General features: G+C 65.0%; 3 protein-coding genes across 3 annotated transcripts in view; 2 read left to right on the top strand and 1 right to left on the bottom strand.

The window, feature by feature from the left end:
* BOP1 (BOP1 ribosomal biogenesis factor) overlaps positions 1-25,008 on the bottom strand; it is a 65,501-nt gene continuing 40,493 nt past the window's right edge. The window contains exons 4-16 of the mRNA XM_074889549.1: positions 8,387-8,541; positions 7,761-7,878; positions 7,552-7,653; positions 7,166-7,378; positions 6,397-6,558; positions 6,066-6,146; positions 5,630-5,699; positions 3,710-3,842; positions 2,371-2,551; positions 1,993-2,281; positions 1,668-1,752; positions 1,264-1,371; positions 1-276 (exon numbers count right to left, since the gene is read on the bottom strand). Coding sequence (XP_074745650.1) covers positions 123-276; positions 1,264-1,371; positions 1,668-1,752; positions 1,993-2,281; positions 2,371-2,551; positions 3,710-3,842; positions 5,630-5,699; positions 6,066-6,146; positions 6,397-6,558; positions 7,166-7,378; positions 7,552-7,653; positions 7,761-7,878; positions 8,387-8,541 — 1,851 coding nt within the window. The 3' untranslated portion in view covers positions 1-122. The remainder of the gene's footprint in view (positions 277-1,263; positions 1,372-1,667; positions 1,753-1,992; positions 2,282-2,370; positions 2,552-3,709; positions 3,843-5,629; positions 5,700-6,065; positions 6,147-6,396; positions 6,559-7,165; positions 7,379-7,551; positions 7,654-7,760; positions 7,879-8,386; positions 8,542-25,008) is intronic.
* On the top strand, positions 2,778-3,687 carry LOC141952838 (uncharacterized). The gene has a single exon (XM_074890762.1). The coding sequence runs from the start codon at positions 2,778-2,780 to the stop codon at positions 3,534-3,536; it is 759 nt and encodes a 252-aa protein (XP_074746863.1). The 3' UTR covers positions 3,537-3,687.
* Positions 14,770-22,338, top strand: SCX (scleraxis bHLH transcription factor). Its single transcript, XM_074889612.1, has 2 exons — positions 14,770-15,403; positions 22,201-22,338. The coding sequence occupies exons 1-2, from the start codon at positions 14,885-14,887 to the stop codon at positions 22,237-22,239; spliced, it is 558 nt and encodes a 185-aa protein (XP_074745713.1). The 5' UTR covers positions 14,770-14,884; the 3' UTR covers positions 22,240-22,338.

The raw sequence follows: 25,008 nt of genomic DNA, 5'->3' as shown, positions 1-25,008 counted from the left end.
TTGTACCCAAAAAGAGTTTAATGAGAAAAGTTGGAGCAGGAGCGATGAGCCGGTGGTCCCGGTGCTGCCCCTCGCCTGCGGGGTGCTGGGGTGGGTTTGGGGGGTGCCGGGGTGAGCGGCAGCTACGTGTAGAGCCGGATGGTGCCGTCGGCGCCGGAGGAGAAGACCCAGGGTTGGGTGGGGTGGAAGAGCACGTCGAGGACGCCCAGGTCCAATGTCACCGCGTGGCCCTTCAGCACCTTCACGGGCACCAGCAGCGGGTTCTGCAGCAGGTCGCTGCGGGGGGAAAAAAATGGGTCAGCACAGGGTTGGGGTACCCCCAGTCACCCCGCCAAGTGCTGCCTCCCCCCCAAGGGCTCGCCAGAAGAGAGGGGACAGAATCCCAGAATCATCTGGGTTGGAAAAGCCCTTGAAGCTCCTCCAGTCCAACCATGAACCTCACCCTGACCATTCCCAACTCCACCAGATCCCTCAGCGCTGGGTCAGCCCGACTCTTCAACCCCTCCAGGGATGGGGACTCCCCCCCTGCCCTGGGCAGCCCATTCCAACGCCCAACAACCCCTTCTGCAAAGAAATCCTTCCTAAGAGCCAGTCTGACCCTGCCCTGGCGCAGCTTGAGGCCATTCCCTCTTGGCCTGCCGCTGGTTCCTTGGCTCAAGAGACTCATCCCCCCTCTCTGCACCCTCCTTTCAGGCAGTTGCAGAGGGCCAGGAGGTCTCCCCTCAGCCTCCTCTTCTCCACACTAAACCCCCCCAGTTCCCTCAGCCGCTCCCCATCACACCTGTGCTCCAGACCCTGCACCAGCTCCGTTGCCCTTCTCTGGACACGCTCGAGTCATTCAAGGGCCTTTTTGGAGTGAGGGGCCCAAAACTGAACCCACTCATCGAGGGGCGGCCTCACCAGTGCCCAGCACAGGGGTCAGATCCCTTCCCTGTCCCTGCTGGCCACGCTGATACAAGCCAGGTGCTGATACCAGCCAGGATGCCACTGGCCTTCTTGGCCACCTGGGCACACTGCTGGCTCATTATCAATCCCCCCCAGGTCCCTCTCTGACTGGCAGCTCTCCAGCCACTCCTCCCCAAGCCTGTAGCGCTGCTGGGGGTGGTTGTGGCCCAAGGGCAGCACCCGGCATTTGGCCTTAGTGAAACTCCCCCCGTTGGCCTCAGCCCATGGCTCCAGCCTGGCCAGGTCTCTCTGTGGAGCCTCCCCACCCTCGAGCAGACCAACACTCCCCCCCCCGACACCCCCCCCCCCCCCACGTACTTGTAGACCATCCCATGGCAAACGATGACCGTCCCGTCGTCTGAGGCAGAGGCGAAGAGCGGGTAGTGCCTGTGGAAGGCCACACTCCGCAGCGCTTTCTTGTGGTGCCTGCACAGATGGTGGCCGCCGTGTCAGGGCCAGGGCAACTGGGACAAACTGGGGCCCCACTGCGAGCAGCTCGAAGCAGCCCAGCACCCCTATACAGGCTCTGCCCCCGCCCCGCGCCCCCCCTGTAGCCACTGTCCCCCACCCCCTGGCGCACGGGGGCTGCCCAGGTGCTGGGCAGGGACGGCAGCTCCTGGCACGGCCCCATCCCGCTGTGGGGTCCCAGAAGAGGAAATGGCCCCCGCGGGGTTTGGGGGTGCGGGGGGGTAGCGGGGAGCGGGCAGAGCCCCGTGGCTCACCGCAGCAGCTGGTAGGGTCTGGTGGAGAGATCCAGGTCGAACCAGGCCAGTTTGCTGTCATAGCTGCCGCAGATGATGTTGTCGCCTGGGAGAGGGAACAGGGTGTTACTGGGGACACTGGGGTGTTATTGGGGACACCAGGGTGTTACTGGGGACACCAGGGCTTTACTGGGATCACCAGGGACACCAGGGCATTACCAGGGACACTGGGGTGTTACTGGGGACCCCAGTGCATTACTGGGGACCGCAGCGATCCCCAGGGTGTCCCGGCAGCACCCCCAGCCCCACCCGCAGCCCCCCCGGGGAGCGCAGGGGCCCCACGTACCTGCGGGGTGCACGGCCATGCTGGACACCCACTTGCAGTTGGTCATCAGCTTCTTGGTGAGCTCCTGCTTGAGGAGGTTGTAGACGCGGACGTAGCGCTGGGTGGCCACGAAGAAGTAGGGGCGCAGGGGGTGGAAGAGGACGCGCTGCACCAGCCCCCGGCTCTTGCGGAAGGGGCTCTGGCTCCAGCGTTTGCTGCTCTGGTGAATCAGCACCTGCCTGTTGCCGCTGTCGGCCACCACGCTGGCGAAGTAGTCGCCTTTGCCATGCCACGTCACCTGCTTCACGGCCTGCGGGGCAGCGCGGTGGCCACGGGTCAGAGCCCGCAAAAAGTCACAAAAAAACCCCCTAAAAGCCCCCCCCGGCGTGTCCCCGTCACCTTGCTGTGCTGGACGAGCAGCCGGACGCCTCTGGCGTGCTCCTCGGCGCTGGCCGGCACCCAGTGCACCGGCTGCACCCGCTCCTCCTCCGGCGCCACGTAGGACTCCAGCAGCTGGTCGGTGGCCCCGTAGAGCAGCTTGTCCCCGAGGCAGGGGTTGATCAGCAGCACTGACTGCTCCCTGCGGCGGGGGGCGAGAGCGGGGCTCAGGGTGTCGCCGAGGAGGGGAAACCACCCCCCGCTGCGAGCCCCGGGCCACCCCGGGATGGTCCCAGCACAGGGGGAGGGAGGTGTTGGGGCCTTCTGGGGGCCAGCGAAGAGGTGAGAGGGCATGGGGGAGCGTTGGCAGGGCCCAAGCGGCCCAGGGAGGATGGTGGGGACGGACTGGGTCCTCCACAGATGGAGGAATGACGGAGGAGGGCCACCATGAGAAGAGTGAGGGCCACCACAAGAATAGTGAGAGCCATTACAAGAAGATTGAGAGCTGCCATGAGAAGAATGAGGGCCACCACAAGAAGAGTAAAGGCCACCACGAGAAGAGTGAGGGCTACCATGAGAAGAGCGAGGGCCACCATGAGAATGAGGGCCACCATGAGAAGAATGAGGGCCACCATGAGAATGAGGGTCACCACAAGAAGAACGAGGGCCACCATGAGAATGAGGGTCACCATGAGAAGAATGAGGGCCACCATGAGAAGAGTGAGGGCCACCACAAGAATAGTGAGAGCCATTACAAGAAGATTGAGAGCTGCCATGAGAAGAATGAGGGCCACCACAAGAAGAGTAAAGGCCACTATGAGAAGAGTGAGGGCTACCATGAGAAGAGTGAGGGCCACCATGAGAATGAGGGCCACCATGAGAAGAATGAGGGCCACCATGAGAATAGTGAGGGTCACCACAAGAAGAATGAGGGCCACCATGAGAATGAGGGCCACCATGAGAAGAATGAGGGCCACCATGAGAATAATGAGGGCCACCACAAGAAGAGTGAGGACCACCATAAGAAGAGTGAAAGCCACCATGACGATGAGGGCCACCATGAGAAGAGTGAGGGCCACGACAAGAAAAGCGAGGGCCACCACGAGAAGAATGAGAGCTGCCATGAGAAGAGTGAGGGCCACCACGAGAAGAGTGAGGGCCACCACACAAAGTGGGAGGCAGGGTGACGGTGAGCAGAGGCGGCTTTGCAGACTGCAGCTTGGTTGCCCTTGCTGCTGGGGGTGCCACGTGTTTCCTGGCGCCCCTTGGAAGGCCGGATGGGCTTCGGGAGGGGGAAAAACTGCTGCAGCTGAGGCAGCTGCCGACTGGAGGAGGGCAAAGGCCACGTAGGGACACTCACACGCAGACGGCCACCAGGCAGATGGTGGGGTTGGGGTTCCAGGCGACGCTTTTCACCACGCCGCCCACAGGCAGGGTCTTCATGCAGCGAGCCGTGCACACCTCCCAGAACCGCACCGTGCCGTCGTCAGAGCCTGCGGGACAGCACAGGGTGGGCCAGGGCCAGGCACGGTCGTGTGCCCCCCTGCCCCTGGGACAGAATCCCAGAATCATGGAGGCTGGAAAAGCCCTTGAAGCTCCTCCAGTCCAACCATGAACCTCACCCTGACCGTTCCCAACTCCACCAGATCCCTCAGCGCTGGCTCAACCTGACTCTTCAACCCCTCCAGGGATGGGGACTCCCCCCCTGCCCTGGGCAGCCCATTCCAACGCCCAACAACCCCTTCTGCAAAGAAATCCTTCCTAAGAGCCAGTCTGACCCTGCCCTGGCACAGCTTGAGGCCATTCCCTCTTGGCCTGGCGCTTGTTCCTTGGCTCAAGAGACTCAGCCCCCCTCTCTGCACCCTCCTTTCAGGCAGTTGCAGAGGGCCAGGAGGTCTCCCCTCAGCCTCCTCTTCTCCACACTAAACCCCCCCAGTTCCCTCAGCCGCTCCCCATCACACCTGTGCTCCAGACCCTGCACCAGCTCCGTTGCCCTTCTCTGGACACGCTCGAGTCATTCAAGGGCCTTTTTGGAGTGAGGGGCCCAAAACTGAACCCACTCATCGAGGGGCGGCCTCACCAGTGCCCAGCACAGGGGTCAGATCCCTTCCCTGTCCCTGCTGGCCACGCTAGTGCTGATACCAGCCAGGATGCCATTGGCCTTCTTGGCCACCTGGGCACACTGCTGGCTCATTACCAATCCCCCCCAGGTCCCTCTCTGACTGGCAGCTCTCCAGCCACTCCTCCCCAAGCCTGTAGCGCTGCTGGGGGTTGTTGTGGCCCAAGGGCAGCACCCGGCATTTGGCCTTAGTGAAACTCCCCCAGTTGGCCTCAGCCCATCGCTCCAGCCTGCCCAGATCTCTCTGCAGAGCCCCCCTACCCTCGAGCAGACCAACACTCCCACCCAGCTGGGTGTCGTCTGTGCCGGGGGCTGCCACGACTCAGCTCAGCAATGCGGGACTTGTCCCGCAGCCGCAGGGAGCAGCGAGAGAACCCCAGCAGCCCCCAGCACCGGCACTTCCCTGGCAGCTCCTCCAAGCACCACGAAGGCGAGACGTGACCGGGGGCTGCTGCCGAGAGAACAGGCCCCCACCCCGTGTCTCTGCCCGCGGTCCCCCCCTCCGACGCGCGCGGCTCCCGGCGCAGCTGCCGTGCTGGCAGCATGCCTGCCTTGGCTCGGCGTGGCACGGCCCGGCGGCGAGGCGCAGGCGGGCAGCTCCCCGGGCAGGCTTTTCGGCGGGAGCAGGTAGCCGCCGGCATGCGCGGCGCGGCCCCGCAGGTCGGGTTTATTTTTAACGCCTGATCTCAGCCACTTTCCCAGCCCGGGGCCAGGAATTCCACGTTGTGCAACCGACCGGCACGGCGGCCACCGGGAGCTGGCAGCCTGGAAACTCCAGCGCTATAAAAAGCACATGTGCCTTTGTGGGCTGTTAAACTGCCATCTGCTCTCAATCTCCAGCCCCCGGGCAGCCACGCCGCTCACTCCTCCAGCCTCACTTTCTCCACTGCCGAGCGGGGAGGGATGAAGGCTCCTGGGTGGGGTCCCGAGAGCGGCTGGAAAAACCCACGGAGCCTTCTGGAGGCAACACGCCTTCCCGCAGCCCCGGGGACACGCGCTGCCGGCTCAGGCAGCCACAGGACTCCCAGGGATGTTCCCAGGCTTCCCCCACCCCGCCCCGAGCCGTGGCCGCGCAGCGGTGGAGGGGGCTGGCGGGTTCCCCGGCGCAGCCCCGGGTTTCACACGTGTGGGGTCACGTTGTGCGGGGGGGCGAATCCTTACCTGACACCAGCCACTGCCCGCTGGGAGAGATGCTGAGGCAACGCACCAGGCTGGTGTGCCCACGGTAGACCTGGGGAGGGAGACGGGAGGTGGGTGAGGGCCCCGCGCAGCTCTCTGGGGACCCCCCACCCCAGCCCCGGCACTGCTCCGTGTCCAGCAAGGAGGGCGAGGGGCCCTGGGGCCATTTCTGGCTGGAGGAAAGCAGAGATCTGTGTGTCGCCGACCCGCCCCGGCATGACCAGACCTGGGGCTTCTCCTCTTTTCCTGGGTCCCCTGCTCTGCCCACCTGCAACAGTCCCATCCCCATCCTGCCCACCTGCAACAGTGTCCATCCCCATCCTGCCCACCCACAATGGTGCTGGATCCCCATCCTGCCCACCCGCAGTGGTGCTGGAGCCACTTGTGCGGGCACACGTGGCTCCATGCAGCCACTTACCAGGGCCTGGCTGGTGGGGAAGGGCTGCAGGTCCCGCGGCTTCGGCAATTTGGGGATCAGATCCTCGGGGTCCACGTTGACCTGCGAGAGGCACAACCAGGCTGCACTTCAGCCCCCCCCCCACCGTGGGGCTGCACAGCGCCCCCCCAGCCCCAGCGCATGCTTGGGGGCTACGAGCCGGATGGGGACATGGCCCTGTCCCAGCTCAGGAGGGTCAGTGAGGGGCTCCAAGCCTTTAGGAGCAGGAGGGTGTGCCCCTGGCTAGCTGGGTGGCATCGGGGCAAGCAGAGGCCATGCTGAAACGGGGAGAGGGGGTAGGAGAAGGCCTGACCCGCATTTTGCGCTGGCGCGGGCAGAGGTAGAGGTCGAGGCAGCGCTCGAAACGCTCGTGGATGAAGCGGGTGTAGGCAGGCACTGCCCGCAGGCACCGGTACTGCTGGGGCACGAAGTTCAGCTTTCGCTCGGCCGCTTCCTGCTGCTCCCAGGCCAGTTGCTGTGGGACAGAATGGGGGGAGGCGGCTCAGCGGGGCTGGCAGCAGCCCTGGACGGGGAGGGGGGGCTGCTGGGCCCCCCCCACTGCTGGCAAAGCCCCCCTGAGCTCAGCAAGAACCAACCTCGAGCTGGTTCCTCACTGGCCACCTCTGTGAGTCCCCCCCCACCTGCCTCCAGCTGAGGCCTCCCAACCCCGTCAGGATTCTGCTGCCCTCACCCTGCCAGGGTTCTGCTGCCCTCACCCTGCCAGGATTCTGCTGCCCGTTTTTGCCCCCCCAGCCCCCCCCGTCTCTGGACGCAGCGTGCCCGGAGGAACCCCGCAGCAGGACACCCCGCTGCAGCTCAGCCTGGAGGCCGTACCCCCCTGTCACAGGGGCACCCCCCTCCCTGTGAGCTGCCCCCACTTCTCTTTTTTCTTCCAGGGGCCGAGGAACTTTTGCTTTCCTTTCCCTTCCGACATCCTGACTCCTCTTGACACGACACGGTCTCCAGGTGCTGCTCTGAGGCGCAGCATTTCCCCCGCTGCCCCCCCAGCTCAGCACAGCCCCTCCCCGTGCGCCCAGAGCTTTCTCCCTGTGGCTCGAGGCCACTCACGGCCCCCTCCTCACCTCCTCCTCGCTGAGCAGGTACTCGGGGGGGGGGTTGTAGGACTCCTCGTGCCCAGGCAGCTTCATCTTGGGGGCTGGGACGTGCATCTTGTGGCGGCCCAGGATGGAGTTGGGATCCTCGTGGGCCCAGAGGTCGTAGTACGTCGGTGTGTCGTCCTTGGGCTTCCGCGGCTTGATCCAGCCCATCTTGATGGCATGGACCAGCTTCGAGACCTGTGGGACAGCAGGAGATCAATGCCGGGAGTCCCCATGCTTGGGGAGGAGGAGGTGTGGGATGTGAGGGAAATGAAAGCCACTGAGCATGGAGCCCAGGGGGCTGCACAAGACTGGAGGACTTGGCACGGGTTTACATGTGGCAGGAGCTGAGGCACCGCCAGCCCTCTCACCTTCTCCTTCTCGATGAGGGAGGGGATGAAGCTCCGCTTATCCGCTGGGCGATTCGTCACCGGGTGGATCATGACCTCGTGGGTGAAGAAGTCAACGGCCGGCTGTGGGGACACAGACCCACGTGGCGGTGGCAGTGTCACGCTGCCCCTGCCCGTCCCGGGGCAAGGAGGTGCTCGGAGCGAACGCAGAGGGTGAGCCATGACCGTACCTCGTAGGGATTGAAGTGAATGTCCCCAAATTGCCCTTTCTGGAGCCGATGCACCAGCTCCACCTGCTCGTCCGTCAGCTTGATGTCTGCCCCTGTCATCTTGTCCTGGACCGTCCGCCTGCGGGGAACCGAGCGGGGCAGGGTTAGGGCTGAGCTGCAGCCCACAGGGGTACAGAATCCCAGCATCCCAGAATCCCAGAATCATCTGGGTTGGAAAAGCCCTTGAAGCTCCTCCAGTCCAACCATGAACCTCACACTGACCATTCCCAACTCCACCAGATCCCTCAGCACTGGCTCAACCCGACTCTTCAACCCCTCCAGGGATGGGGACTCCCCCCCTGCCCTGGGCAGCCCATTCCAACGCCCAACAACCCCTTCTGCAAAGAAATCCTTCCTAAGAGCCAGTCTGACCCTGCCCTGGCGCAGCTTGAGGCCATTCCCTCTTGGCCTGCTGCTGGTTCCTTGGCTCAAGAGACTCATCCCCCCTCTCTGTACCCTCCTGTGGCCTGTGGCCTCCCAAAGGCTCCCGAGTCACATCACAACACCTCGGGGTCCCCAGCCCCGTGTTCTGGGGTGTTTCAAGCCCCTGCGTGCGGACCCAATGTGGCCACCCCCGACGTGCTCACCAGTAGTCGGGGTTCTCCATCTTCTCCAGGAACATGTCCAGCTCGTCCTTGCTCCGGATGGGCTTGTAGATCTTCTTGCCGTCCAGGTTGTAGCCGATGTGCGGGAAGTCCTGGTACCACTCCATGGGGATGTTGCCCACCGTGTTGCGAATGTCCTGGAGGGGAACGGAGGGACGTGGGGTGAGGGGAGGGCACGGGACCCCGCTTCACGCAGAGGCACCCCTGGACGCCAGGGGGAGGAGCGCAGGAAAGCCGTGGGACATCCCCCCCCTGCTCAGCTACAGGGTGAACCCCGGCACCCGGGGCTGCAGTGGGGTGCAGCGGAACGGGGGAGGCTGGGAGGGCAATAACTGAACCCCAAAACTGCAGCGGGCTGGGGGGAGGCCGTGCTGACCCCCAACCCCCCGCACGGCCACAGGCGCTTCATCAAGGGACCTGCAGCCCCTTTGTCCGCGCTCGGGGCAGAGGGAAGCAGCACGGGCTCATTTACCGCAGCAGGAAGCATTGAAAATCCTTTTAATTGGCTTGACGAAGGGGAACGCGGGAGCGCGGGGGGCTGTGGGCTCTGGCAGCGCCGCGGCCCAGTGCGTTCCTGCCTCCGTCCCGCAGACACCACCGGCCTCACATTTTCCGATCGCCAGCCGCCAGGCCCGCTCCCCCCTGCACACGCACGCACACGCTGCCTGTGCCGGCAGCAGGCAGCTGCCCGCAGCGCTCCAAGAGCTTCACGGCGACCGGGCTTGGTGTGTGGCCATGAGTCCGTGGCTCCGCGGCAGCCCTCGGCATCACGGACACATTTCAGAAACGCTGCTGGGCACCTCCTGTCCCCGACACCGGTGGCAGCGTGGGGGACGGCTGCGGAGAGGAGCTCTGACGCTGCGTGGAGCCACGGAGGCGACGCCGGAGCTGCTCCGCTTCTCTTCCCGAGGGGGTCGGGGGCAGAAACCAGCCCCTGGGGGGGCTCCGGCTCCCTGGCAGGACCCTTTGCCCCAGCGCAGAGGTGCACCAAAGAGAAAGAGCCCCCGAAAAGCTCATCCAGCAGTGGGGCTGGTGCCTGTTGGGCCTGACGGCCTGCGGGCACGGACCGGGACGTTTCGCTCTGCACCCCCTCCCCAGGCAGGAGTTTGGCAAAGGGCAATTCAAACCCAGTAGCACAATTGCTCTCGCTCAACCCGCAGCCCGGTGGCAGCGCCGGCGGCCGTGGCGAGTCTCCAAAACACCCAGACGGTCCCGTGGGCACTTCCATGGGCAACACAGAGCTCTGGAGCCGTGGCCACCGGCAGCAAACCCCCGGCGAGCCTCAGGGACAGAGCCCCCGCAGCTCTGCAAGGGCAGGATGCGGCCTGATGGTGGCAAACACCGGGCTGGGGGCCCTGCCTGGGCCCCAGCGCCAGCCCCTGCTCCTCGCCCGCCCTGGCCGCATCCTGCTCCTCGGGGCTGGACCGTGGAGCGAGGGCCCTCCAGCCTCTCCCTCGCGTTGCAGAAAGCAGAGACCCCGTCCCCAATTACTGCCACGGAGGGATGAAGGTGTGAAGGCGACCTGTGCCCCGTACACCCCGCGGTCAGGGGTCACCCTGGCCCCGCGGCACCATCTGGTCCCCATAAACACTTGCCAACGACACCGCGGAAAGACGCCTGGAGCCCCGGGAAGGCAGCGCCGGGCCCATCCATCACTCCCCGAGCAGACGTCAGCACAGCCCCCGCCGGGAAAACCGGGCAGGAATTTCCCCCTCGGCATCAACGAGAGCCGGACCGGGGTCCTGGGATGCTGCTGCCGCTGCTGGGGCACGGCTGAGCCCCCGCGGGCTACCTGAACCACTCGGGACTGAGCCAGCAGAGAACCCTGGGTCGCTGCTCTCTGCGGATGCCCAGCCAAGCCTCATGCCAACGGACAGCCGGACGGACAGACGCTGGGAAGCCTCATCCCACTGCCGGCAGCAGGAAAGGGGAGCCCGGCGCAGGCTCCTCGCCCCGACCAACGCGCTCGCGCAGGGAAAGACTCGAGCGGGGCCGGCTCTCCGGCTGTGGCGCAGCGGAGCAGGGCTGGCTGCGGCCCTCACAGAGACACGGCGGGTGTAGAGACAAGCAAATATTTTATTTTGAAGGCCCCGGGGCTGCTGCACAGGGCGAGCTGCCTCGCCTGGAGCCTGGAAGCCCAGACTGGGTGTCTCTTCCCAAAGGGCGGCTCAGTTGCGCCAGGAGATGCGGCCCTGATGCAGGAATCCCAGGGCGAAGCCCTTGCCAGGAGCCCGGCAGCCCCAGAAGGTTTTTTTCCTCCAAACGTGAGCCCTGGGGTCCCGTGCTGCCACGTGGGAGCACCCCCCAGCTGCAGCCCCCCCCGGCCCCAGCCCACCCCCCCCGAAGCGGCTGGCAGGACGCCCCAGGCAGTCGCCCCATCCCTGGGGACACCCCAGTGACCACCGGGAGGGCCCTGACTGGGGTTCCCCAGCTCTGGTTGTTGGGAGCGGGAGAACTCCAAAGCACCAATGGTGCCGTTGGGGAGATCAGGACCAACAAAACCCAGGTTCACCCCCCCAGGTCCAATCCCCAGCTGTGGGATCCATGTCCCCCCCCAGTTGAAGGTTCCACATCCCCCTCAGCCCCATCCCAAGCTGTGGGATCCACATGTCCCCCCCCAGCTGTGGGATCCACATCCCCCCCAGCCCCATCCCCAGCTGTGGGATCCACATCCAACCCCCAGCCTGATCCCCCACCGCGGGATCCACATCCCGCCCCCAGCTGTGGGATCCACGTTCCCCCCCGCCCCAGCCCCCCAGTGCAAAGGAAGGAGCAAATTCCTCCCAGATGGAATTTCTTCACGGTGTCAAAGCAGCCCAGTAGCCACGGCGGGTCCCTCCCCTCCGCTCGCCTCCCACCCACCACCCACCACCCACCACCCGCTGCCTCCCGTGCCGTTAACACGTCGCCTCCGGCCAGCCGCGGCCTCCGAGCGAGCGCGGGGGGAGGCTGGAGCCCCGGCGCGGGGACTGCCGTCACTCAGCCTCACGTCTGGAAGTTGTTCTTGGATGGGCCCTGGGCATTCCTAGACGCACATTCCTGGCAGCCCCAGAGCCTCGTAGGAAAGATTCTTCTCTTGAAAATATCCGGTCCACGTGGAGGAGAAAGGGGATGGGGCAAGCTCAGCCCTCCCACCCCTCCAGCAAGGAAACTGTGGCGGCGTGTCCCGGTGCTGGGGGAGGTGCTGGGGGGGTGCTGGGGATCCCAGGAGCGCTGCAGGACAACATCTTATGTGCCCTCCCCCGAGGTGACCACAGTCCAGACCCCAGCAGCACTGGAGAGGGGGCTCAGCACCCCCAGCACCACGGGGTCCTCGAGGGGGCCCGGTGCGAGCACCCTCGGTGAGCAGGGAAGCTCCGCAGAGCCCAGGGTCACCCCAACACCCCACAGGGCTGTCGGCTGGGGAGGGCAGGTCCCCAAAACGGGGAGAGGCAGATTGGAAAGAGCCCCCGGAAGCCCAGCGCCTCGGTCCAGGGAGCAGGGGCAGGCAGGCACTGCAGGCAGGCGCTGCAGGCAGCGGAGCCGTGGCGTCATCGCAGGCAGCCGGGCCAAGCTTCCAGGTAATAAAGTCGTGGCAGGGGATGGATCGCAGCGGGGAATTTCAGACTCTGCGGCCTCCCTGGGAGAAGGCGCCTACCCTGGGCTCCGACCTGCCAGCGCTGGGAAAACGGTGCCCAAAGCGGGACATCACGGACGCTCTCTGGGAAGCCAGGAGAGCCCCGGAGCCAGGCGTCGGGACGCTGCCATCTCCGTGTCTCTGCTTAAGTTAAGGCCGGGGCTTTCGGAGGCAGAGCCAGGTCTAGTGCTCTGGCCTGACCCAGGGCTGAGCGTCGCCGGCACAGGGGACCGGGCCGGAGCCGGAGGAGCCCGGAGGTGCCTGTCACCAGGAAGGACAGCGCCGGGAAAGCGCCCGGGGATTGCGCTTGGATAGAAGGTGCTAGAGAAAAGCAAGATCATTAAGCGGAGCTAAACGAAAGCAGATGCCTACAGGAGCCTGGGTTTCCAAAGCACACACGGGGAGCGCCCAGCGCCGCGGAACGAGATGACAGTGGTTTGATTTCAGAAGCTGCTGATGAACGGCGGTAGCGCCCGCTGAAGGTGCAAAACACCGGCTCGGAGTGACAACGCTCCTGCCGGGGAGCGCGCCCCGGGGCGGGGGGACGCAGCGCACCCCGCCGAAGCCGAGGGGGAAACTTGACGGCAAACAGTGATTCCCCGTGGTGGCCGAGTTAGGACACTGCTTATCAACACACCACACAAAGCAAAAGCGCTCGCAGGCCGTGACGTGGCTGCACTGGCGGAGACGGGGGCTCTTGCCTGGCTGCGTGCAGGCTGGGCTGCAGCTGCCACTGTCGGGGATTGCCAGGGCCCCCCCCGAAAAGCCGCTGCTGGCAAGGGGAGCTGCAGCGCCCCCCAGGGCTGGGGGTTTGCGGTCGCTGTGCCAGGCCGGGAGATGGGCCTGGGGGAAGAACGGGCTTTCTCCGGGCACCAACGCTCTCCTCGTGCAACGGCGGAGTCCCAACTCACATTTTAGGGGGTTACGTGTGTACTCCCCCATCTCAACTCACATTTTAGGGGGTTACGTGAGTGCTCCCCAAGTCACAACTCCCATTTTAGGGGGTTACGTGTGTGCTCCCCGAGTCCCAACTCACATTTTAGGAGGTTACGTGTGTGCTCCTCATGTCACAACTCCTATTTTCGGGGGTTATGGGGCCAGAGCGAGGCAACACGGAGCCGAGGCAATTCCCTGCCAGCTCAGGCACAGCCAGCCTGGGAGATCCGCAGGTTCCCCGGGCCCATCCCGGGATGCGGTGGGGGATTCCCACCCTCCCAACCCCAGAGGAGGAGGCTGAAGGCCTTCATTGGGGCCACCCCCCCCCCACCTGCCCTCTGCCTCTGCAGCGAGGGACCCGCCAGCTCCGGAGCAGCCTCGCAGCCCCTGCGTGGCTCCGGGCCCACGATCTGCGCCACAGAATCTGGCTGGGGCTGAGCCAAAGCCTGGCAGAGCAGAGCCGGGGCCGGCTCCTTTAGGAAGGAGCTCCCCCATCGAAGCGGGGGACCCCTGCTTGGCTCCCCAAGCCCTCCGTCCCCAGAGCAGCGGGCCCGAGTTGCGCCGCACGATGAGCCGGCGCGGGACGGGGCGCGGGGGGTAGTTTGGGGCAGGTTGCAAAGTCTGATTTGGCAGCAGGTGCCGGTTTCTGCAGGTTCAGCAGAGCTGGTGTGGTCACGGGGACGGGTCACGGGGTTACAGGGACAGGTTACGGGGACAGGTTATGGGGACGAGTTACGGGGACAGGTTATGGGGACGGGTGATGGGGACAGTGATGGGGACAGGTTATGGGGTTACAGGGACAAGTTACAAGGACATGTTACAGGGACAGGTTCCAGGGACGGGTTACTGGGACAGGTTATGGGGACAGGTGACGGGGACAGGAGTGGGCTCCACACCTGCACCCACTATGTGACTGGTGCAGACAGAAAGGCCGTTCCTGATACCCACCGAGGAAATGGAAGGGAATTAAAGCCGCAGGCGTGCAGCGGGCCGGCGCTGAGCCGGCGGGCGGCTCCGCAAGGGTTAATTCCTCCCTCTCTGCCCCATTAGCAGCAGCAGCAGCAGCAGCAGGATGGAGTTGGTCGAGCTACGGGAAGGGGGGAGCGCTCGCAGGGGTTCTCTTTGGGACTAATCCTGAGCAGGAGCCCAGTTCCCCAGCCCAGGGGGGGGGATGCACACACACAGCCCCGTCCCCAGCACAGGCTGCCCCTGAACCCTGCAGGCGCGGGGCTGGGGGACCCTCCCTCCCACCCCACCATGTAGAGACCCCAGGACCCCCCTCGACCCCCCCCCAGCCCTGGCAGCACCGTGCCCACCCCCAGGCCCACGCCGGCGGTGGGCGAGGACGCTGCACAAGCACCCATGTGCCCACCACATGCTGCCCCGGTAGCCGCAGCCGAGGCCCGCAGTTGGCAGGTGAACCCCAGTGAGGGCTCCTGTCCTCGCCAGCACCCCCCCAGCCGCGGGCAGGACCCCCGGGCCGAGCCCTGAAGGGTTAAATCCCCCGCGGGGCTGGAGGGTGAGCTCAGGTAGGCTGAGCCTGAGCAGCTCCCACTTCCAGAGCCGAGCAGGGCTGCCAGAGCCGGAGGAGGGGCCTGGCTGACCACTGCTGCTGCTATAAAACTCCCCGCTCCTGCCACACTCCGAGTCTTAAGATGCACATGTGTGGGGAGAGGAAACAGGCAGCCCTGCCTGCGAGCAGCCCTTAACCCCTTCTGCGCGGCGAGAGCCGGCGGGGAGCTGGCGAGGGGGTCCCCCCGCCGCAGCACCTCCCAGCCGGAGGCAGGGCGACGCGAGTCGGGGCTCCCCGGACCCCAGTTGGGGAAGCAGCATGAGCGCCTGGAGCTGAGGCCGCCCGCAGCAGGAGGAGGTCGGCAGAGCACGGCGGTCCCCCCGCGGCTTCCCCGGTGTCCCCTTTGGCGCCCAACATGTCCTTTGCCATGCTGCGCTCGGCCCCCAGCCGGTACCTGTACCCCGAGATCAGCATGCTGTCCGAGGATGAGGAGAACGGCAGCGAGAGCTCCGGCTCGGATGAGAAACCTTATCACCTGGACGCCGACGGTTACGGCATCAAGGCCGGCAAGCGGAGGAGCGGCAAAAAACCCAACCGGATCAACAGGGAGCCCCGGCAGCGTCACACGGCCAACGCGCGGGAGCGTGACCGCACCAACAGCGTCAACACCGCCTTCACCGCCCTCCGCACGCTCATCCCCACCGAGCCGGCCGACAGAAAGCTCTCCAAGATCGAGACCTTGAGACTGGCCTCCAGCTACATCTCCCACCTGGGGAACGTGCTGCTGGTGGGGGAGGCGTGCGGGGACGGGCAGCCCTGCCACACCACCCCTGCCTTCTACCACCACGGCGGCAGCAGCCCCCCCGCGCGTGACACCGAGAACTCCCAGCCCAAACAGATCTGCACTTTCTGCCTCAGCAACCAGAGGAAGCTGGTAAGTGGCCGCTCACGCCGTCCCCCGCGGGGTTTTCGGCTGGAGGGGGCTGCGCCAGCCGCGGTGGGGACCCCCGGGGCCGTGCAAGGAGGGGGGTTCGCTGCTGTCGGGCTGGTGCGAGATGAGGGGAAAAGGGGATGGCTGGGAGAGCCGAAGAGGCCGTGGCGAGTGCGTCAGAACCCTCCGGCGAGACCAAAATCCGGGTGGGGAGAAGCCGGTGCCTCCCTTTAGCACGTCCCGGTTCGCTGGCCAGAGCCCCCAGCAGCTGCGTTCACTGCACGGGAGAAGGGGAAACCCTCCAAGGGCGAGGAAGAGATTTTAGGAGCTGGAAAGCAGAGGCACAGGGAAAGTGAGAGGCTGGGAAGAGTCTGTGTCTCCCCTGCGGCAGCGCGCAGGCAGCAAACGGAGAGGCGAGAGCGATCCGGGTGCAGGGCTGGCCGCAGCCGGGGCTCCCAGACCCCCGATGCCAGTGGCCAGGCCGGCTCCCGGGGCTGGTTTGTTGCCCGGGCGAGGGCTGTGCTGGCCCTGCACACCCAGCCGTGGGGTTGGTGGCCCGAGGAGCTGTACTGGGACAGGGATGGAGGGGTCGCTGAGGCCAATGCCATGGCACTGGCTGCCTGGAGAATCAGGGGGACTGGCCCATGAGCACTCGGCAAGCAGGATGGCTGTGCTGGCTTGCCAAGGGCACCAGTGGGAGCTGTAACGCCCTGGCCAGCCCAGTTCACCCAGTAGCCCCTGCTCCTGGCTCTCAACCCCATGTCTTTAGGGTGTTCTCCCTGTGGCGTCCTGGCAGGCAGCACCGTCTCCATGCCCGCCTGGCACTGGCACGGGCCACCACCTGCCGTGCAGGCCCACGGCTCTGGTGGGGTAGGACACAAGCCCGGCAGCCAGGCTGGGAAAATCCAGCTTCAGCAGCAGCTCTGCCACAGCACCGGGAGCTGTTTGCACGGCTGTCACCGGCACGGCTCTGCCCATCCCAGCAGACCTTCTCCAGCAGTGCCGGGAAAGCACACGGGGCTGCGGGGACACGGAGGAGGCAGCTGTTGAGAGCCTTAAGCCTGGCTCAAGGCAGTTGTGCCCTGCGGGGCTGGGTTTTAAAAACCTGTTGGTCTCCTGGATGGCGCAGATGGTCTCTGGCAGGGCAGAGGGAGAGGAGAGCGCAAGAGGCGAGGCGTCGGGATGGCAGTCGGAGCTGTGCGCGCACGCTCCGCCGTTTGAACCCGTTTAACCCCAGTGAGGAACGCCCTGAAGAGGGAGAAGTCTTTGTTAAGGATTCAAGGCTCATTAAGCATGAAGTGGTGGCGGTAAACCCCGTCCCAAGCAAACTCTGACAGCTCGAGTATTTCAGAGCAGGAAAGCCCCAAACCCCGTTAATCCCCCTCACCAGTCCCTTCCCAGTTCATGAGTGGAGGCAGAGCTGGGAGCAGCAGGCGGGAGGGAACGACGCCGGGAGTCTGTGTCTGCCGGGCTCTGCGCTGCCAAACCTCGGGTCACCGGACAGACGGACACGGGGGCTCCTTCCTCACACACCGGAGGCCGAGTGCTTCCACCAGCCCCGGCGTCACCGTCCGCAGCGGGCCAGGGGTGCAGAGGGAGGTGCTGGGAGAGCCCCCGTGCTCCAGCACAGCGCTCCCGCCAGCGCTGCCCCAGTTCAGACACACAACCTGCAGCTGGGGAAGCTCCTCCCGGGCTCAACTGGAAAACTCCCCCGCCCCCCCGCCCCCCCAAGTTACCAGCCTGTTCCGAAACCTCCTGGAACAGCTTCAGAGATCAAGTTCTCTGGCTCTTTTGCTGGCATCGCTGCTTTTGCATCAATTCTGATAAACCCCCATCACTGCTTTTCCATCAATTCCTATAAATCCCCATTGCCACTTTCCATCAATTCTGATAAATCCCCATGGCCGCTTTTCCATCAATTCTGATAAATCCCCATGGCCGCTTTTCCATCCGCTCCCAGCACGGGCTCCTGTGTGGGAGCAACCCCCAGGACAGGCGTGTCTGTGCCGAGGCATGTGGAAAGGACGAGCAGTGCAGGATCTCTGGGCCGACATGGGCCACGTCCCTTCCTGCAGCTCTTGGGGATAAACCTCCCCCAGGTCAGACCCTCGGCCGCTGTCAAAGGGGACAAGACACTTTGCTTTGGGTGAGAAATAAGCCAGGTCGGGCTCACGCTGGGAAGAGGGGACTGAACAGACGGTGCCTAAGCACTGCGCTCGCTCTGTGCGTGCGATTTTACGGCCAGATAACAACTCGATAGGGTTTATTGTGTGTTAACGGAATAAAATACACCATCTTTTATCAGGAAGGTATTTTGACAAATGGTGAGGAAATGAAAACAATCTCCTCTGGAGTTGCAAACCCAGAGCAGCTGGGAACTCACAGCCCGTCTGGGGTTGGGTGGAAGGGACCCTGCAGTGGCTCTGGAGAGCCACGTGGCCACCAGCCCAGGCAGAAGCCAGCTCCGGGCGAGACCACTCGCCCAGAGCCGGCCCAGCGCCAACGCGTGTGGCAGCTCTGCAGGGACCCCCTTCGCGCTCACCCGTCCCTTGGGGGAAGGTGGCAGAGCCACTTCTCCTCCCCCTACACACACCTTCGCTCCGCGCTGAGCTTCAGGAGAGCAGCTTGACCAGACCGGGATAAAAATCGTCGCGCTCAGGTCGTTGGCCCACCCGTCCCTGTCAGAAAGATTTTCCGCCACGTCTTTTTGCTCACACGTCACGCTGTCACTTCAACCGACGCGATCCCATGGTACGTGACTTTCTCCATCCCCAGCTCTCTAGGCTTTGCCAAAGGAAGGGTAACCCCGTGAGGGATCTCCTTTGCGGCAAGCCCCTGCGTTTGCCCCTCTCACCAGCCCTGCCTGTCCATTTTGTGCCAGCCCATTGTGAGCCCACCGGCTCCCCAAAATCTCCCCCTTCCCCGAAGGCCCCGGGGGCGCCGTGCCCACCCTGTCTCCATCCCACGCTGTGGAGGGCAGCAAACTTTCTGCCAACGTTTCCTCGCCCGGTGTTGGCCTTGGCCCGCTTTTGGTGGCTGAGCAGCAGCCTGGCGGGCAGAGGGGTTTGCCCAGATTCGTGCTGCGTGACTCGCACCCGGGCGTCCCAACACCGCCTCGTCCCAGGGACTTTCCTGTATCGGTCTGAAACCACCACCAGCTCCCTGGAAAAATCCTTCTGTAAAATGACTCATGTAGAGGCATCTGCTGCCCGCCGGAGGAAGGCCGAGCTCTGCTAACAGCCGGCGGCTGCTCAGGCTCCTGCCACTTCCCCCAGATTGAACCAAAAGGTTAAAAACCTGCGTGGGGACCAGGCCTCGGGCAGAGGGACACTGGGAGGAGCATCCCGGTCCCTGGCATCGCTGGGCAGCCGGCTTGTGCCACGGCCCTCAGCGAGCACTGGGAGAGGGGACCCACGGCGCCCCGGATACCCCATCCCTGCCAGCCCACGGAGGGGTTTGTGCTTCTCCAGGTTTTCCTTTGTGGCTGTTGCCTGTGTCATCATCCCCGCCAAGACACACGGAAAACCAGCGACCGTATGGGCTGGGAGAGCTGCTGGGAAGAGCCACAGCACAGGGCAGCTTGCAGACGGCCTGCGCTTGTCTGAACACCCAGAAAGTCCAAAACCAAACAAGGCTGAAACCGCTCCGGGGCTGGGGCCCCTCGCGGTGTCCTCTGCACGTCCACAGCCCTCGGCCTCGCCCAGAGCTGTGACAGACCGAGGGGGCAGAGGCGTGTGGGTCACCCCGAGCAGTTGGTGCTGCCATAACACACTGGTTCAAGTGACAAGGGACGAGTATCCGGCATCGGCTGCTCCATCTTCCGGAGTGGGAGCACGTGTTTGCGTGGAAAGCGAAGCGGGGAGGGGGCACCAACACCTCCCAGGAGCTCAAAGGTGTCGCAAGGGTGACCACAGCTCAAAGCCCCGAGCAGACCGAACCCAAGCAGAGCATCCGACCTAAGCCAGCAGCACAGAGCTGTGCCCCGTGTCAGGGCTCTTCTGGGAACCCAGACCTCCCGACCCCCTCGCCGGGGGCCCAGAGCACGAGCTCACTGCCTGGCTCTCCCGCTGTCCCCTCGGGGGGCAGCTGGGACCCCCGCAGAGGGCAGATCGGGGTCACGGCACAGACGCGGCGTTAATCCCCCCCGCCTGGGCAACACGTGAGAGAGGAGCAGCTGAGCCTGGGGCATGGCAAGGCCATAAAACCACCCCCTGCGGCCCCCAGGCCCCCCTCGCTGAGCAAAGGGAGGGTATGGGGGGGGATGTCCGCTGTGCCCCATCCCGTGTGGAGCTGGAGGGGTGCAGGCAGGGGATTGGTGACCCCCAGCTTTGTGCGAGGGGCCAGAGCAGCTGCAGGTCCCGCTGACACCCCCTGAGGGAAGACGCGGGTGCTTTGCTCCTCGAGGGGAAGGGGCATGTGGGGCAGCGGGGCCACAGTGCTCCCTGGCAGAGAGGGGCGAGGAGGGTGATGGGCGTGTGGCCCCCCAGCTCCTGCGTGATGCCCGCCCCGGCCGCTGGCAACATGGGGCAGGAGTGCGGCACCGACCTTTCCAGAGCATCTCCCCGAAGCAGTAGGGCTGGGGCAGAGAGAGGGTGTGGGAGGGTGTGGGTCTGGGGGGGGGTTACCTTGGCCCACAGGGACCCCTCACCAAGCCGGAGGGGACGAGGCTCCTGGGATGGCAGCGCTGGCATGGCCAGATCTGGCTGAGCCGCCCCCGAGAGCCCCCCGCCACCAGTTTTTGGGGCTCCATCACTCGGGAGGGAGAATATTTTTGAGGGCAGCCTCGACTGAGCGGGTTGGGATTTGGCGCGAAGCGAGGAACTTGTAAGACGATGGGTTTGGGCAGAACCAACTCCGCGACAGCAGCCGGCAGCGTCCTGCGCCGGGGGGGTCTGCGGAGGCAGCTGGAGGGGGCGCACGGCACCCGCAGCCTCCCCACGCCCCGAGCAGCTGCTCCGGGCGCCAGCATTGGGTGAGGCTCCGTGGGCCCAGGGAGCCAGGGAGCTTGGTGTCCTCCCCACCAGCACTCTCCCCGTCCCTCCTGCTGTCACCCAGGGCAGGATCACCCTGTCACTGCGCCCGCCGGACGGCCGGGGCCTGGCAGCAGCCAGCGGGGACCGGAGTCTGGGCCTGTCCTCAGGTTTTGTGCAAAGAGACCTGTAATTTAGGCCTGGGGTGGTGGCGGGGAGCGCTGGGCTGGAGGGATAGTGCCAGGGAGCTGCCCAGAGCCACGGGCAGAGCCCAGGAGCTCAGCACCTCGCCCCAGCGCCATCCCCCCACTCCCCCCCACGGTATCTACGAGATGGGACGGCTCCGCAGCCCTGTAATTTACTGTTCCTGCTGCACTTAATGGCAGCGGAAAGGCAAGGTGATAGGGGAAAAAATATGAGGCGGGATTTTCCGAATCCCCATTTCCTCTCCAGACAGCACAAGAACTCCTGGGGCCTGAACATCTGGGAAATTTAATTTTACCATTTCTGAGCTGAACTCCCCTTCCCCTCCCCTCCCCACCCCCGGTAACAAAGGAAGAGTCAGAGCAGGGGCTGCACGTGCAGCCGTGGGGGAGGCTGCACCACAGCGAGCCCTGCGGACCAGCCTGGGGACGTGGCCACGGCCCGGCCACGCTGGCAAGCCACGGGCCAGCGGAGGAGAGAGGTGGAAACCTCATCTGGTCCCTGGGTGGGGAGACCAGCACCCCACCTGGGCAAACCCCACCTGGGCAAGCCCCGGGCGGCCACGAGTCCCATCCATGTGGAAACCAGAAGCACCAGCTCAGCCTCCAGACACCTGGCTGGGGCAGTGGTGGTGCTGGTGGCGCTACTGGTGGTGCTGGTGGTGCTACTGGTGGTATTAGTGCTGGTGGTGGCAGCGATGGTGCTGGAGGTGCTGGTGGTGGTGCTGGTGGCAGTGGCGGTACTGGTGGTGCTGGTGCTGGTGGTGGTAGCAGTAATGGTGGTGGTACTGGTAGTACTGGTGGTGTTGGTGTTGGTGGCAGTGGTGGTACTGGTGGTGTTGGTGGCAGTGGTGGTACTGGTGGTGATGATGCTGGTGGCAGTGGTGGTACTGATGCTGGTGGTGGTGGCAGTAACGGTGGCAGTGGTGGTACTGGTGGTGCTGGTGGTGCCAGTGGTGCTGCGAGTGGTGGCAGTGGTGGTACTGGTGGTGCTGGTGGTGGGGACTTTCCTGGCACCCAGGGAGTGAAGCCCGACTTGTAGACCGGCTCTCACCGAGGGGCTGGCCGGGAGGACTCTGTGGCAGCACAGGGAGTTTGCCCACAAGCCGCGGTTGGCAACCAGCTGGACGGGGACGGGTCGGTGTTCCCAAGGCCCTGTCAGAAGGTCCTGACCGCAGGGGCGAGGGCTGCACCGAGGGGTCGCAAAGCCCCGTGCCGGGCACTGCCCTGTGCCGCTCGCTCAGGGCTCGCTCAGGGCTCGCTCAGGGACACTCCCTCTGTGCAGGGGCTGGGTGGGTGCCCGCGGCAGGGGCATGGCACAGCGGGAGTGCTGGGCATCCCCAGGAGGCCCCGGGCAAGGGGAGGCACTGGCAGGAGCTGGGTTTTGGGGCAGACGTGGCTCCCGCCGCCCCTGACCCCTCCGAACCCCTGGAGGGACGACACTGACGCCCAGGGGAAGCTGCCTGGCGGCTCCCGGGAGCTCTCGGCGCGGAGCTGCCGTGGGACCTTCCTGCCAAGCACCGGTGCGGGGAGGAGCGAGAGGCTCCCGGTTTGGAGCCAACGTGTTGGCAAAACTCCCAGCCCCAGGTGTGTTTTTTTAACTTGGCCTTCTCCTCCTTCTCTGCAGAGTAAAGACCGAGACAGGAAGACGGCGATTCGGAGCTAGATGATGGGAGTTTTCAGGAAGGACAACAAGGAGGAGCAGAAGGAGGAAGGATGGAAAAGCCACACACACCAAACCACAGCCACGGACACTCCTGCCTTCACCCTGCTGCTGGGGAGAGCTGCGCGGCGTCACCCCGGAGGACCTTACCCTGACCCGGACCCGCGCCTCGGGGGAGGCCCGGCGTCCTCCCGGCTCGCTCGGAGGGGTGACGGCGGATGGGAGGCGAACGCGGACGCGGCAGGACTTTGCAGGGCCACGCGTGGTGGCTCGGAGGAACGCTCGGACGCTCCGCGCCGGCAACGCAGCCACTGCCCGGCGAGCCAAAGGGGCAAAGGGACCCGCTCTGGGGGCTCCCTGGAAGGGGAGGCCCTGCCCCGGTCTCTGCGGACGCCACACACGGAGGCTCCCGGGGGAGAGCCGGCGCTCGGACGGGCCCCGGCCCAGCTCTGACTTGAGCAGCGCTTACGGGAACACCCCACTATCCCCGTCCCCTTCCAGCTTTGAGCCACTCCATCCCCTGAACTCTGAGTCCTGGGGTGCTGCATTTGTTGAGTTTAATCAATACATGCTGGTGTTTCATGTCATTGATATGATAATATAAAGCCTGAGCAATTTGTATAATTAAAAATGAATATGGTTCAGACTCGGCGCAGGAGCTTCCTTCCTTCCACAGCCCTTGACCCCCCTCCCCTTGCACAATCAACCTCTGGTTCCACCCTCACCCACTTTGGGCACCGGCGATGGAGCTGCAGCTCGAGCTCTGCTCCCCCAGCACCGGGCACAGCCCTCAGGACCCCGGGGGGGGGACAAAGACACCCCCTTCCCGCAGGGTGCACCGATCCCCCTGTGCTGGAGGAGCCGATAAAAAGCAGGGACTGGGTGCAAACCAGATGCTGCAGTTTCTGAGTTTCCTGGGGAAATAAATGACACGCACACGCCGCAGCACCAAGATTCCCCAGGCCTTTGGCTGCGGGGCAACAAAACGCTTCTTCCGTCACCAAAAACGCTGCTTCTGTCACCAAAATGGTGTCTCCGGGTTCGAAAAGGCAGAAGGGCTGGGGGAGGATGCGGTGAGAGGGCCTGAGAGGGTGAAGGAGGAGGAGGAGGAGGAGGAGGAGGAAGGGAGGCACAGCATGGAGCCAGCCACTGCCCGCCGAGCGGCGACACGGCGGGAAGGTCAAGGAGGTGTCAGCTGGTGTCCTGACCCCCCCAGGGACCCCCACACCTCGTCCCTGGCTGTGCGTGGGACATTGTCCCTCCAAGAGGGGAACCGCCACCAGCCCCCGCTGAGATAACCAAGGGCTTTTGCGATTCCCCTGGGATGAATTTGGGGGGGCTGCGGGTGGGTTTCGGAGGGGCCGGGGCCGTGCCCTGCAGCGAGAGGGGAGCAGCGGGACTGCGGGGTGCAGCTCCTCCTCCCAAACACCCCAGTCCAGCGAAGATCGGGAAATAGGGAGCTCTGCCCCGGGCTGGGGGGGGGCACAGCGTCCCCCAAACTGTCCTGCCAGGCGGGGGGGATCCCCTCGCCACGCCGCATGGCCCTGGGATCCAGGAACGTCAGAGGCAGCTCGTGTCAGGGCGGCCTCACGGCTCGGCCTCGCTCCCCCAGCACCAGCGGAGCGGGAAGAGCCCGTTTGCTTCACGCCGAAGGGTTCAGAGGCCCCGAGCACGGGGCTGCTGGTTTGTCACAGCCGGTGCTTCGCTCGCAGGGAGCCTGGCTGGGCGCAGGGGTTGCACGTAAGGATTTGGAAGCGGTCCGCTTGACGGAGATGGAAATTTTTATATTTTTAATTTCAATATTAGTGGTTTCGAAGCTGGAGAAAGAGGTTTGGAAAGGCTCCCTGCCTCTCCGGCAGGACTCAAAGGCATACACAAGCAGTGATGGATACCGTTGAAATGAAATTTGGAGGCACTGGGGAGGAAAAGTTCGATTCAGTGGAGTCCTTTCGAGTCCTGCAGATGAGGTCGTAACACTCAACACTTAAGTGGTGCTTCACCAATTCCAAGGGCCGCTGCCAACTTGTCCCCACCCACACCGAAGCGGCTGCGGTCACGCAGGGACAGGGGATCGGCGCTCAGGCAAATCCAAACACGGCGAGGCGGCGCAGCGCGCCCGGCAGAATGGTGCTGGCGAGCCCACGGGGGTGCGGAAGGCACCCGAGCCACGGCTGGAGGAAGAGGAGGGTGTGAGCAGCGATGCCCTGGCAGGCGCGGCGCCGCACAGACCTTGGCAGGCGGCAGCTCCGAGCCGCTGCCAGCGGATCCCGCAGGGATCCAGCCACGCGTTCCTCTCCCAGCTCACCGCCACCCCACGGGCCCCGAGCGCGGGTGGAGAAGGGGGAAAAAAAAATAAATAAAGCTCCAGAGCCGGCCAGGAAGGGACGTGCTTGCCCAGGTAGAGCAGCAGGAGCTGCAGCTTTCCCCCAGCTTTAACCGCGCTCACCAGCCGCGCTGCCGGCAGCACCGGCCTCCGCGCGACGCCAAGAGCAGAGCGGAGGCAGCAGCCAGGTCCGTTCCCCGGCGCAGATGCTCTCCCCACGCACGCACCGGCGGCAGCGGAAAAGCCTTGGGGGCTCGGGAGCCCGGCTCGGCTGGCCGGCTGGCGCGGGGGGCCCGGCCACAGCGAGCCCAGCGGCAATTGCTCTCAGCTGTGCGATAGGGCCTGCCCGAGCGCAGAGCAATTTTCCACCACATATTTGCTCTCTGAAGTCACAGGTAGCTCCAGGATTCGCACGTCTGCCCACGTCCCGTTGGCTCAGACGGGGAGAC

The sequence above is a fragment of the Strix uralensis genome, chromosome 1 (genome assembly GCF_047716275.1).
Source record: "Strix uralensis isolate ZFMK-TIS-50842 chromosome 1, bStrUra1, whole genome shotgun sequence".
Classification (NCBI taxonomy): Eukaryota; Metazoa; Chordata; class Aves; order Strigiformes; family Strigidae; genus Strix; species Strix uralensis.
This window is presented reverse-complemented; position numbering and strand designations above follow the sequence as displayed.